This window comes from Mixophyes fleayi, chromosome 4, assembly GCF_038048845.1.
Source record: "Mixophyes fleayi isolate aMixFle1 chromosome 4, aMixFle1.hap1, whole genome shotgun sequence".
NCBI lineage: Eukaryota > Metazoa > Chordata > Amphibia > Anura > Limnodynastidae > Mixophyes > Mixophyes fleayi.
The window spans coordinates 310,964,579-310,977,410 of NC_134405.1; the positions used below are offsets into that span (position 1 = coordinate 310,964,579).

At 40.3% G+C, this 12,832-nt stretch overlaps 1 protein-coding gene across 1 annotated transcript in view; it reads left to right on the forward strand.

The window, feature by feature from the left end:
- Positions 1 to 12,832, forward strand: part of RNF213 (ring finger protein 213) — a 180,465-nt gene that overhangs the window by 65,220 nt on the left and 102,413 nt on the right. Inside the window, exons 15-17 of the mRNA XM_075210035.1 lie at positions 1,485 to 1,574; positions 2,291 to 2,413; positions 8,472 to 8,655. Coding sequence (XP_075066136.1) covers positions 1,485 to 1,574; positions 2,291 to 2,413; positions 8,472 to 8,655 — 397 coding nt within the window. The remainder of the gene's footprint in view (positions 1 to 1,484; positions 1,575 to 2,290; positions 2,414 to 8,471; positions 8,656 to 12,832) is intronic.

Here is a 12,832-nt window from a genome sequence, read left to right on the forward strand (position 1 = left end):
GACGGGACTACTGATAGTGTGATCCTACCAGCCAGCAGTTTCTTCCACGTGCTTGTGCAGGCAGTGATTTCCGGTGTGGTTCCTTTCCTCCCAATTACTACCCGGTCTGGAATGCATATATTCCATGTTGTGCAGATCCCTCGGGTTCCCTGGGAGATGTTCTTTTTGTTCTACCACTTACCCTTTTCTTTCGGTATGGTGTGCACAAGCGTGGATGTCCAGCACGTGCGCACTGTACCTTCCTGGTTTGTTTGGCTTCCCTTGTGGGACTAGACTGGCGTCGGTTGGATTCTATTCTCCTTTACACTGGTCAGTGGGTGCTTCATAGGTGGAGAGTGTCGTTGCTTCGGCCAACTCGATTGTTCCGGGTCATTGTGTGTTCGTCTGTCCACGCTTTTTTCATCTTTTTTTGCGGGATGCAACATTTCGCTACGTGGTCTTATGCTCAATTGTTTCATAGTATTTCCCCCACCTTAGGGGCAGCTTTGGTATGTCCCCCAGTGGCAAGGAAGAGGGAAAAAATGGATTGTTTACTCACTGTAAAATCAATTTTTCTGACTCCATTGGGGAACACTGCCCTCCCTCCCTTTTCTCTGACTGTTGGTTTTTCATCTTCTAGGTGTGTTGTTGTTACTTCTAATTAGGCCCTCTCTTCTGGGCTTTGTTAGAAAACTGAAGATGGCTCCCGTGGTAGGGGCATAATAGAGTAGAAGGTGTCCTTCACTTTAAGATTTTAAGTGCTGTAGCTCCAATTCCACCTAATATACTCCATTGTTGCAGTGTCCCCCAATGGACTCTGAGAAATGGATTTTACGGTGAGTAAAAAACCTCTTATTGTCATTTAGCTCAGGATAAGAGTGACATGTTTATCTTCCAAGCTCGCTGCTGCCATTAATCACAATGTTTTCAGCATAAAAGTGAATGAGCTCTTTATTGTTTATTACTGACATTGACAGGCTGTTTGTTAGGACTGTCCAACAACATATTATCCAAGAGATCAAGAAGTGAACTGGTTTTATGGCATTTGGCTGGTCTCAGATCTACAGGTTAACACTTGTTTCTCAACTAGCTATGTGATATCTTGGATGATTCAAAATAATATGTGATAAATGCAGACTATCGAATGCTGGTAGCTCAGTGTGGTGCTTGATCACAATAAACTGGTGCATGCAGCATGAATTAGAATAAGCTGTGGAGAGTAAACATGTATTTGGTCCTTATATTTTACCTTTGCAAATCAATCACTAGATACACTAAAATATATGCCATAGTAGTGCTTGAAAGTAAGAGTCCCTTGAATAAGGTATTGTCAAGACCCACCAATGTCTTAAATTTTGTAACCTCTCTGTGGGGTTATAAAAAAAGGAATTTGTGTTTTTACAAATTATGATTTTTTTTTCCCCTTAATAAAATTAGGCTGTTTTGTGGTATTTTGCAAAAATTCCTATTTGAATATAGTTTATTTTTTTTATTTTTTTATCTAGGCATGGAATCAGATACTTAATGCTGGTGAAAATGTGACTCAGGAATGGAAGCATACTCTTCTCCTAATTATACTCAGAAAAATTAAGCAGGTAACTGAATAAAACTTAATACAATAGGGCAGAGAATTAAACAATAAAGGATCTCTTGACTTCAAATTGAAGTTTGTATAGTATCTAAACTACTAATATTATTCACTATACTTTGGAATAGCTTTAGATGTTTGCCATTTTATGTGCATTTGCTGTGTTGCTAGTGCAAGCTATTGTTTTCTACAAAAGGTCGCTATAAGAGGCCATGTGGAGTGTCCTTCAATGGGCTTACTCATAGGAAGTCTGCTGTGTGTAGGAAGGTATGTCCCCCCAAGAACACAAACTTATCTCAAATATCTTCCTATATAAGAAGCTACGAAAGATTTATATATGTAGTTGTTAGAATTTGTAGCTCTTAAATATATTCTAACTTGCATTTTTAGGTTGGTAGACTGTGAGCTCGGATAATTGAATGCCCCCCGCTTGGCCTTTACAGAGCGATGACTTACTTATGCATTCCCCTGAACTGGAGAAATTAAGGAAAATATCTTTTGAATTGACAGTGTCCTAACGGGAGCTAGATAATAGTGAGATTAAAGCATTTTATAAGTGTTGCACACAGTGCAAGTGATTTATTGAAGAAACTTCACTACAGCTAAACGATTTGAGGACACTTTTTAAAGACATCATGTTTGACTCTTTAAAAATAACTAAAAAATATAAATTTAAACAAATGTTCAATGATTGTGTTAAGTCATGTTTCATTCTTGCTACAGGAAGAACCAATTAATCAGATTTCAATCTATTGTAAAGAACAACATCAGTTTCAAGATCTTCACCCATCCATAAGTAAATGCTTTGAGGATTGTGCTATTGAAGCAGTTCATTTGGCTTGCCAGGTAAATCTGTTATTTTTGTCCATAGATTTATCAAAATATTCCGTACTTGGACTCTCTTGCTAGTGCATATAACACACCACAATCAAAAGATTACTTCATGTAGCAGATTGTCCAGCTGGTGACCCATGAGTACTGAATGTGGCTCTCATCTTGATTAAAAATAAAAATGTGTGTGGATATAGATAAGATGGATACTGTGACAGAGCTGGTTGTCCTCAGCAGAGACCCACTTGGGTAGCTATCGGATAGATACACCATGACTGACCAAGCCGATTAGCCCTAAGAGGATGGTTCGTAAAGGAAAAAAACGAAAGTTGATGGGAGTAAGTGATAAAGTGTGCAATTTCCAGTGTTGATGGTACACTGCCACCTGTCCTCTGTAGCTGGTATTGTGGTGCATCCTCAAAATCCCCACCCCTTTATGAACAGAATCCGATGCAAGTATCTATGCTTGCCACGATGCAACCTGAAGAATTTGGTGAACAGAGCAGGTTTGTGAACATCATTTGAAATTAGCTAAGAGACGTCCTCATGAGCGAATCCTTTCCACACCACCAGTTGCTGTATTCCTCTGCTGATTCTGTAGGACTCAATGATTGACTAGATGATATATTCTTATTGGTAATCTACTGGAGGAGGAAGGAACATCTTGGAAACATGAACTTCACCACTGGTTTTTGAAGGGTGACATGAAACACAGTAAATCCAGAAGGACAGTGTCAGCATTAACCTGTACGGCAAATATCTTCCCGCTCATTGGTTATGGACCAATGAACTTAGGCCCCAATATGAACGAAGGCATCTTTAGCGAGATGTTGCTATGTAGAGCCACACTTTAACGCCCACTGAGAATACTGACTTATCCTTCCTCCTCTAGTTTGCACACATTATTTTGTTAGCTCCCACTATCTTCAACCACTGCTGCAGCTTCTTCCACAGTTATTGGAGATCCTCCACATGCTTGTCTGCAGAAGGAACCCCAAAGGGTGCACGGGAGGATGACCACCAGGTGGAAACTGTTGGTAATGTAGAATGGAGATACCCTTGTGTCCTGCTCCAAGTTGTTCCTTGAGACAAAGCACCACTCAAATTGCTTGAGAGATTGCATGCTCTGGCAACCATTCAACTAGGGGTGCTAACCGGTCAAGCAGTGAAGAGAAATTCCCAGTCACTTGCAAAAGGGCCCTCCAAAATTGAAAGAAAATATTAGCCATGAACTAGACATCTGGTAACCACCTATTTGGTGATGTTCCGAGAGGGTTGCCACCAGCAGTTTTTTCATGACATGAAGTAGACTTGCTTGGAGAAGCAAAATCACAACCACTAGGGTGATGGTGTTACCTAGGCATGGGCCTCAAGAGTCTGGAGGACAGTGTCCATGGTACTTTGTGCATGTACAGGTAGTACAGAATTGAACAAAGGAGGCAAAATCCTCCTGTACAGTTGTACACCAGAATTCCCATAGGAGGAGGAATTTAATTTAACATCTTCCCTTTGGTTGCTGCCGTTTCAATCTAGATCCTGTCCAGCAACTCCGAAGAGATGGCTAGACACAGAATTAAGCTGGGGGTATAATGACTTCAGCCTCCACAACAGATTGTTCGGAAGAGACCTGCTGGGAGAGTTCGTCAGCCTTGACTGCATGGTGAAGGACTTCTTTGCGGTCACTCTGGGAGAGCATGGCTCCTGCTCCCCTCTCAGATGCATCAACCTCTAGTGTATAGGGACGACTGAGGTCAGGATATCGAAGTATGAGTGCAGAGTTAAAAAGGCCTCTTCAAGGTGTCAAAGCCGTTTGTGCCTGGAGAGTCCATGTATAGGGCGAACAACTTTTATCCACAAATTCTCAAAATGTCTGTGGTAGTTGCTAACTCCCATAAACCTCTGGTTTACCTTGATCCTTCTTGACACTGGTCAACTGAACCCCTTGTGATTAATGTGCTTATCGGATATTTCGGGCTCATTAGTGTACTACTCGCAGTGCTGTAAAATAGATGTTAAAGTTTTGTCATAATAATTCCTATATTCAACGCCTTTCTTTTATGTACTTTATCGGGATTCTTCAGGGATATCCCTACAGTGCTGTCAATTTCAGGGAGCTCTGAAGTTCCAGGCTTAACTCACATTGACACGTGTTGGATTTGCTCTAAACACCATTGCGGTTGCTTGTGGCTAGTTTCAATTGCATCAACAACAGTACAGTTTGGCTGTCTATCTACAGTCCGAATGCCGCACTGAGTAAAAACGGTTTAAACAAGCGTTCACAGAATTTCTGTGTATAGAAGAGGAGGAGTCGAATTAACGTCGGATAGCTTCAGCATTGTGGGACGGTATTAAACTACAATTGTAGTGCACACGCAGTTGTGCGAAATGTTGGTCTGCCCCTACCCAGGTATCCTGGTAAAAACTTCGGCTATAATTGGCTCTGATCTCCGGTAAGATATTTCTGCACATGTCAATTTATGCGGCTGTTCATTGATGCATTTCAACAACGTACATCAGATTTTTATTTTTTTTTAGCTTACACGCTAGCATTTTTTTCCCATTCCATGGTTTGGCCACATGTGGTACAAAACGCACTAAGAACAAGTGTTTGTTGACAGAGTCATTGAGGGTGATTGAAAATACACCAAAGCACAGTCCACTTTCAGTTTCTCAGCTCATGGTATATGTTGAACACAGTGTTTTACAATCTAGGAGCTCCTTTAAAGAGCTATTTTACTATTGTTGGGCCTATATGCCTGGATATATGTTCATGTTGACTGTTCTTTTAACATATTGCTTTTATACTTGATATTTGTTATTAATAAATTTGTTTTATTTAACGCAGTCCATTGACTTATTGATTGACACCATACACACAGTTGCAGTTGTTTTTTTCTTGGTTTTCTCTTTTCTTGGGGACTGCAGACCCCTTGCAATTAGTGTAATATCAGTAGCCGCCTATTAAGAGTCAGAGAGTAGTTTTGGTTTTGAATACCTAGAACTTTTTGTTTCTTTGTAGCAAACTATCATAACACGGTTATTTACATACAGTGTCTTTTACTATATTTTGGTCTCCAATTATTTTTACTTCCTTGAATGAATGTATTTGAACCTTTATACCATGTAAGTGTTTATGCATCTTGATCATACATGAGAGAACCATGTATACATATATACATTATACATCATACTTTCTCCCTCCTTCTTTTTCTTTGTGCCCTGGGAATTTTTACTTTTGGTATATTTGTAATTCAGAGGTTTATGGCTCCCCTCCCCCTTCCATGAGTGGCAGCACACACCCGTACCAACACATTGGGAGCATAGACAACCAAAATTTATTTGCAATATAGACATCTGCTCATCTCTCGGCAGTTAATTCTCTCATCGTTGGGCAAATATAACCCCCCCCGAAGCTGCGTAGGCTCCTTGAAAAACTCAACTGGCAAGGATCTTCGTTGGCTGGTGAGCTAACAGGAGACAGTGAGTAACTATGTTTACACACTGAAGATAATACTCCTGAATGTGTGTGTCCATCTACATATATATGGGGATTGGTCCCTTCATGGAGGTGTTTTTTTTTTTTGTTTTTTTTTAATTTTTTTTATTTTAATCAGGTTTTTTTTTTTTTTGAGATTTTCAAAGACAAATGCAACTCAAAACAAACGCAACCGAGTGGTAAACTACTTTTGGAAACACAACAAACAATCTTAACAGGTCTGCATGAGAAGGTAAAGTATATGAAAAAAAAAATGACAGTGACTCAGAAATATTGGAACCGGCAATGCAAAAAAATTCTCACATTATCAAAATGAAAAAACATAATAACTAAAGTGGTTTTGCTGTGCAGGGCGGTGCAAAGTGAAGAGCGTCCCTAATCGCCAAAGTCCTCGTCATCTTGGTGAGGGTGTATAACAAACTCAGACTTGTACCAGCGTGACCAAACTTTCTGGTATTTATGTAAGGCTTCACTACTCTCAATACATTAACCTTTAATTTTTTCATACAACATTAACAAGTGCAATATAGTTGTGAATACTAGGCTCCTCAGGTGCCATTATTATTATTATTATTATTTATTTATAAGGTGCTACTAAAGGTCTGCAGTGCTGTACATGACATACAGAAAGCAGTGATCCATAATGCATTATGATACATGACAAACAAAATACAATGACAGACGTTATAATTAAACAAATATACAGATAAGACGTTAATGCAGATCCAGTTATTTACAGGACAGTGAGTGAGAATGATGGTAGTGACCAGCGAGAAGTAGGCCTGAGCTTTAGAAAACAGGGCTAGGGAAGCAGGCCAAGAGGTAAAGAGATTGATGGAATAGTAGGAGAACACAAGGGGGGTCCTGCTCGTGAGAGTTTACATTATAAAGGAAAGGGGGGATACACAAATAGCATGGTATCGATTGGGGGAGTGGGGATGAAAGCCGAGACTAGGGAGTTAGGAGGAAGGCTGATAGGCTTCTAACATCTGGCAAGTATAACTTTATCCAACATGTTTAGTTGTTTACTAAAACAGTCTTCTTTAGTAAGGCCAAGGAGACATATCTTAGGGCATAAGGCAGGGGCTACCGTCAAAGTGGATCAAATACACTCCCAAAGCTTGTGCCAAGAAGAACCAGGTACAGTATTGCATTTGGGACAATTAGGACTACGTCTTCCCATTTTGTATAACCCCAGGGGAGTGAGGTTGTTTCTTTTGTGCCACGGATCATCATACTCCAATCTTCATCAGAAATTACACCAAGATCTTCTACCCACTTGCATCTAAGATTGTCAAAGTGTGCTCATCTTTAGTGAAGTCTGACAATTCTCTCTGAAAGGAGACGAGCAATGACTTGTATTTCCATCCAATCTCTGCTATGGAGAGTCCTCTGAGTGATGCAGAGGCATTGATGTGCAACCTGGAAAGTCAACTTGAATACTTGCTGTTGCCCATCAACGGATCATTATTTTCGTGATGAGAAATGTTGCTTGTGGTTTCGAACTTTGGGTCTTAAGTTACCTGCACCTTTTGGGGGTTGCCATCAAAACACAAGGGTGCAACAATTTTATGCTCCCAGACTAAAAGGTTTTCCATCATTTGTTGCTCTCTCAATAAAATCTGGGTTTCTGTCATAAGGTGATTTAAATGGCTGACCAACAGCTCATCAATCAATTCAGGCCAACAGTCTATGCTTTATGTATCTCAGCAGTGTTGTAAAGTGGCACACCGCAATTCTACCCCAGCGGGATTCATGTTGAAGTACAAGCAAAATGTCATGGTGCTGGTTGCCCCAAGGAGAGAATGACTTGGCTGGTGTAGATATCTGAGACACAGCGTGACCAGCCAAGCCGCTTATTCCTTAAAGTATGGGTCAAGAGGGACAAAGCTGCAGTCAGTGTTTTGGAGAAGGTAGAATTGCAAGGGTTGAAGTCGATAGATTGGAGAAGATAGGATTGTGAGGGACATAGCCATAGCTGATAAACAGACAAACAAAACAAGACTCTTTGGGACACCAGCAGAGAAACAAAACTCCAACTTTGCTCTTGCAAGAATTTGTAGGAATTAGGGCTTATAAAGGCTTAGTCCTAATTGACTGGGTCTTAAGCAAAGTTTTATTTGCAGTATGTGAGAATGATTGTGCAGTTGTCAGTGTTGATGGTACACTACCACCTTAGGACGGGAGCTGGTATTGTGGTGGATCCTCACAGATACATAAATTAGTACTACTACTACATCATTAATTACATGCTGCCTGTTTGCAGAGCATGTGTGTTGTATATATGCTGCGAGATCATGCTTTGCATGTGCACAGAGTTGATGTGCTGTTTTTAATGTGCTATTTCAGCACTGGGGTGGAGTGCCTATTGTATTTTTTTTTTTTTCAACCGTGATGTCCATGTACGTGCACTTTGATATGAGCTAGAATAGCTAGTACTAACCTGTAGTAAATCTCCGCTTTAAGACATTAACAGAGCTCTACTAACCTGTCTGTGTGTATTCGTGCAGATCATCTGTCAATGCATTGGTACCAGACCAATTGTGCTCAGTGAAGGTCTTTCATTTTCTTTCACAGTCTAACAGCAATATTCTCAGTGAGTTAAGTTCCTACAACATAGGACATTTTGGCCGATTGGTATCAAGTATTATAGAAAATTCTTGGCCAAGGGATGACCAAGGAAACCACGAAGAAGACAGCTATAAAATTTTACAGCACTTGCTACAATGGAAAGATGCAACATATATATTTAAACTTTATGGTAAGAAGTTCCTATGGAATGTCATTATTTTTTTTTATTATTATTTATCTCAAATTTAATTTAATTTTTTCTTAATAGTGTGTAGCACAGGGATTGTATAAGCTATTAGTAGTTTCATGTTATCCCTTTGAGTAGCAAAGTCCTAGGGCCTGTATCTACAAACCATTTATCTGTTCTGTCATATTTTTGGTGCTTTCTAGACCTAGCCACTCTTCCAATTATATCATGCTCCTGACTCCAATAACATCACATATATCCCTTGCCGCTATGTCAAACTTCCAAGTTATAGTAATGTGCGAGGATCATTACATGGCAATAAAAATGACAGAGTTCAGGGATGATATAGAAGGATTGTGGGGAAGAGAAGAGAAACAATGGTATCTCTACTAAATGTTGAGCTCTTCAAGCAGACTTACTAGCCCCACCATCAAAACTAGGTAAAGTCCTATAGAATATTTTATACATTAATTCTTTAACATTTATATTACAAAAGGTAAAATAAAGAGAATAGAGGTATGTAGTACTTAAGTTGGGTCTGTTAATGTAATTGTGTGCTTTCTTTTTTTTCTTTTGAGCCAATGTACATTTTATGGATAAGACCTAACCTTTTGAAAAATATATAATATATGACATGATCCTCGGTTCCAATGCATTACATTACATTGCCTTACTTTCTGCAATATTGTAAAGTGCTTTGAGTCCTATTGGGAGAAAAGTACTATATACTGTAAATAAAAACATTAATTATAGAATTAAGAATTTGCAATAAATTGCAATGCAATTTCATGATGAAACTGCACAAAACACCTTTTTAAACACCCATTAATTGATTTTACATTTTTGAAATAAAAGTTTCTTCCAAGCTCTTTTAACATTTTATGTTTTCACTGATGCGCTGCTTTTTGTGAACGATGCTAAGATAGCTGATGTTGTATTTTATTGTATACCAAAATTACTAGAGTCTCGAATATCTATATTACATTTAATAATTTCGGGTTAGTTTTAGCATACCATTCGTTCATGTAGATGGAGTCTTTTTTTATATTGACAATTTCCCTAATTGCTGTAGAGATGGTGTAACATTATCACACTCATAAACAATAAACAAAGCTTATATTTCTGCACTGCAGGCAAACTTTGTAAGCGGTCCACCATGTACTACTTGCTCTCTTACGCCTATTATTTTTATTTAAGAAAACTAGATGGATAATTATAAATGAAGGTTTGTGGATGTCAAACTGAGAGTCTGCTGAGAATTCCTTGGCAATTGATAGTCATAAAATATGTGTGTCAGGATGGGCTTATTCTGCCACCCTGTCTGTGTATTTACAGGTTTGTCTTAGGGTTCCTCCTACCCTTGATAACCTGCCATTACCGACACACACACCGCTGTTACTTGGTCACCAGACCTTTACCTACTACCTAATTGGAACCAAATACTTATGGGTGGTGTGTAGCTACTGCAGCACCTTTTTGTTTTTAGCTGGTTCCTCCTGATCGCTCAGGGTTCAACATAGGACACCAGCGGTTATCTGAGAGTCACTGGTATTCAGCAGATACAGGATCTTAAGGAAAAGTTGTGTTTATTGCTTAATAGTAGCTTTTAAAAGAAATGTTGCACATCACCAACAGTTATGATGTACACACTCACACTGATGGCATATAGGTGGAAATACACACCTTTCATGGGCTTTTTATGCAGTTTTTACACATGGGTTGAGAGGGAGTAATTCAGCCCCCTGTCTCTTTATCCTGTCCAGTTTGATTAACTTAATCTTGAATGTGTATCGGCTTTGACCTTTTCACACCTTTAACATTGTACTTACTGTCAGTGAAGCGTGATTCTCCCCCCTTTTTGAGGCAGTAACAGGGTGAGGCAGGGTTCAGCCCTGTTTCCTCCATTGCGCTAATGTCTGGGCTGGGAGATTTAGGTCCCAAAATGGGAGTAAATTACTCAAAAAGACAACGGAAAAATACCATCTTTCTGTCCATATGCAGAACCGTACACCTCTCGAGATGCGTCTGCATCAGCAGCATATGCGCCTGGTTTAAGTCGGCGTCGTCAGACAACATAAGATACTCCTCCAAACAGGTGTTTCTGCAGGTCTGCATGAGTTAAATTTGCGCCTTTACTGTACTCTGGCATTATTGGAGCGATCTTCCATCAACTATCCCACCTCACCTAGGGCAGGGAAGTATAAATGCCAGAATCTCAGAAGCCTGCATGTGCACATATGTATGCATCTACTTTTCTGGCATACACAAAGCAATTTCATGAAAATGATGCTATTCAGACTGGCATGTATCCCACTCTGCATTAGCCCCTTAATCTTTAAATCACCCACCCAAATCTTTCCACCCAGGACCCAGACCACTGCTGCAGCAAGAACTTTTTGAGCTCACCAAGGGTTCAAAGCAGCATTGGTGAACTCAAAATGTTCTTGCTGCAGCAGTGATCTGGGTACTGGGTGGAGAGATTTGGTGGGTGATTTAAAATTAAGGAGCTAATGCAGAGTTTTCCAAGAGGCAGTGCATCGGCAGAATTTATTTGAATGCTGTCAGATGCTCTGGAGACCTTTCCTGTGTTACTGTGAACCGGGTTGCAGCAGCCCAAATACAGTCTGTCCCATTCTCCCTCACACTTCTGCAGGATTAATTAAACCCTGTCTGAAGATACTGTGCTGCCTTTAAATCACTCCTAGCATTTGGGATCAGGGAAGGCAGCCCAACACTGCTGGGACCAGCCAGATCCACACTGGGCCACCAGGGGTAAGGACCTTCTGACATCATAGTGATTTACATTGTAAATATGTTTATATTTTACATATTTACATTGGGTACACTGCACCTGACATTTTTCTTATTAATTTAACTGTTACGGTGCCGTAGTGATAGACATTAACTACAGCATGCCCTGTAGCACATGTGGGGAAATTGGGAACCTGGCCACTCTCCTCTCCCTCGTCCATGCGAGCCACCAGCAGGCCATAACTCCACGATCCGCTTTGCTGTGCTTGTTGATATTGAGTCATAGATCTAAAGTGCAAGCAGTGCAACAACCTGCCATTCTCCCCCAAAGTGTGTTGCAAACACTTTGAAGGATTTTGATCACTCATCACAGTGGAGTTCTAGCCATGTAGCTCTGAATTTTTTTTCACTGCCCACACAATAGCCAATTACTACTTCTCAGTTGTAGCATACCTCACCTGCTGGTTCAGCAGTTGTCTGCTCAAATAGTCAATAGAGTACTTCTGCCCATTAGGCCCCGCCAAGTCCCACTCCATGAATCATATATTATATTTTGGTGCCATCAGCACTGGACAACTCAACAGGACCTCCTTGGTAGATACACTTGCTGTCAAATATATGTACTGTAGGTGTTGTGACTCAGATATTATGAGATCATGAATTGTCCAGCCCAGGCATCCTGGAGCTTATTCTGACAAATAGGTATCAGAATAAACACTTTCAGCGTGACCTCAAAAGTTCTAGTGCGCATGATGTGATCATACCAAGTGTTCTGCTTGGTCTATTCATCTGCAATGTTAGATTGCACAAGCCCATGAGATTTTCTGACCAATTGCTGAGCTTTCAAATACTACACCACAGAAACATCCTGGAAGGCAGCACCAATCCTGGAACAGGTCGTGAGGTTCACAGACCCTTCGGCCATATAGTAACTTGAAGGGTGAAAATCCGGAACACTCCTGTGGCACCCTCTGATAAGCAAATCGGAGGTGCTGCATGTAGTGTTGCCGGTTTCCCCCTTCCAAAGTCATAAAATTTGTAGCATTTGCTTCAATGTCCAATTATGCTACCTACACGGACCATTAATCTGGAGATGGTAGGGGTGGTACGAAATTGCCTCACTCCTACTCTGTTAAATATTCCTAGCAGTGTGTCTGCTACCTTTTCTGTTGTAATCATGGACAGAGCCATAGCCTCAGAATACTGTGTGATGTGGATATATTTCTTCCCCAATCTACTGGGCACAGGCAGGGAACATATTATGTCCACAGCAACTCAATGAAAAGGTTTCCTAGCTATTAACAAGGATCTGAGAGTATTTACAGACATATGAACGTCATGTGACATCAATAACTGCCACTTCCTGGCCTGCTTGTCAACTCACAGTCAAGACAAACTATCATCATGAGCACTTCTCTCTGGAGTTAAT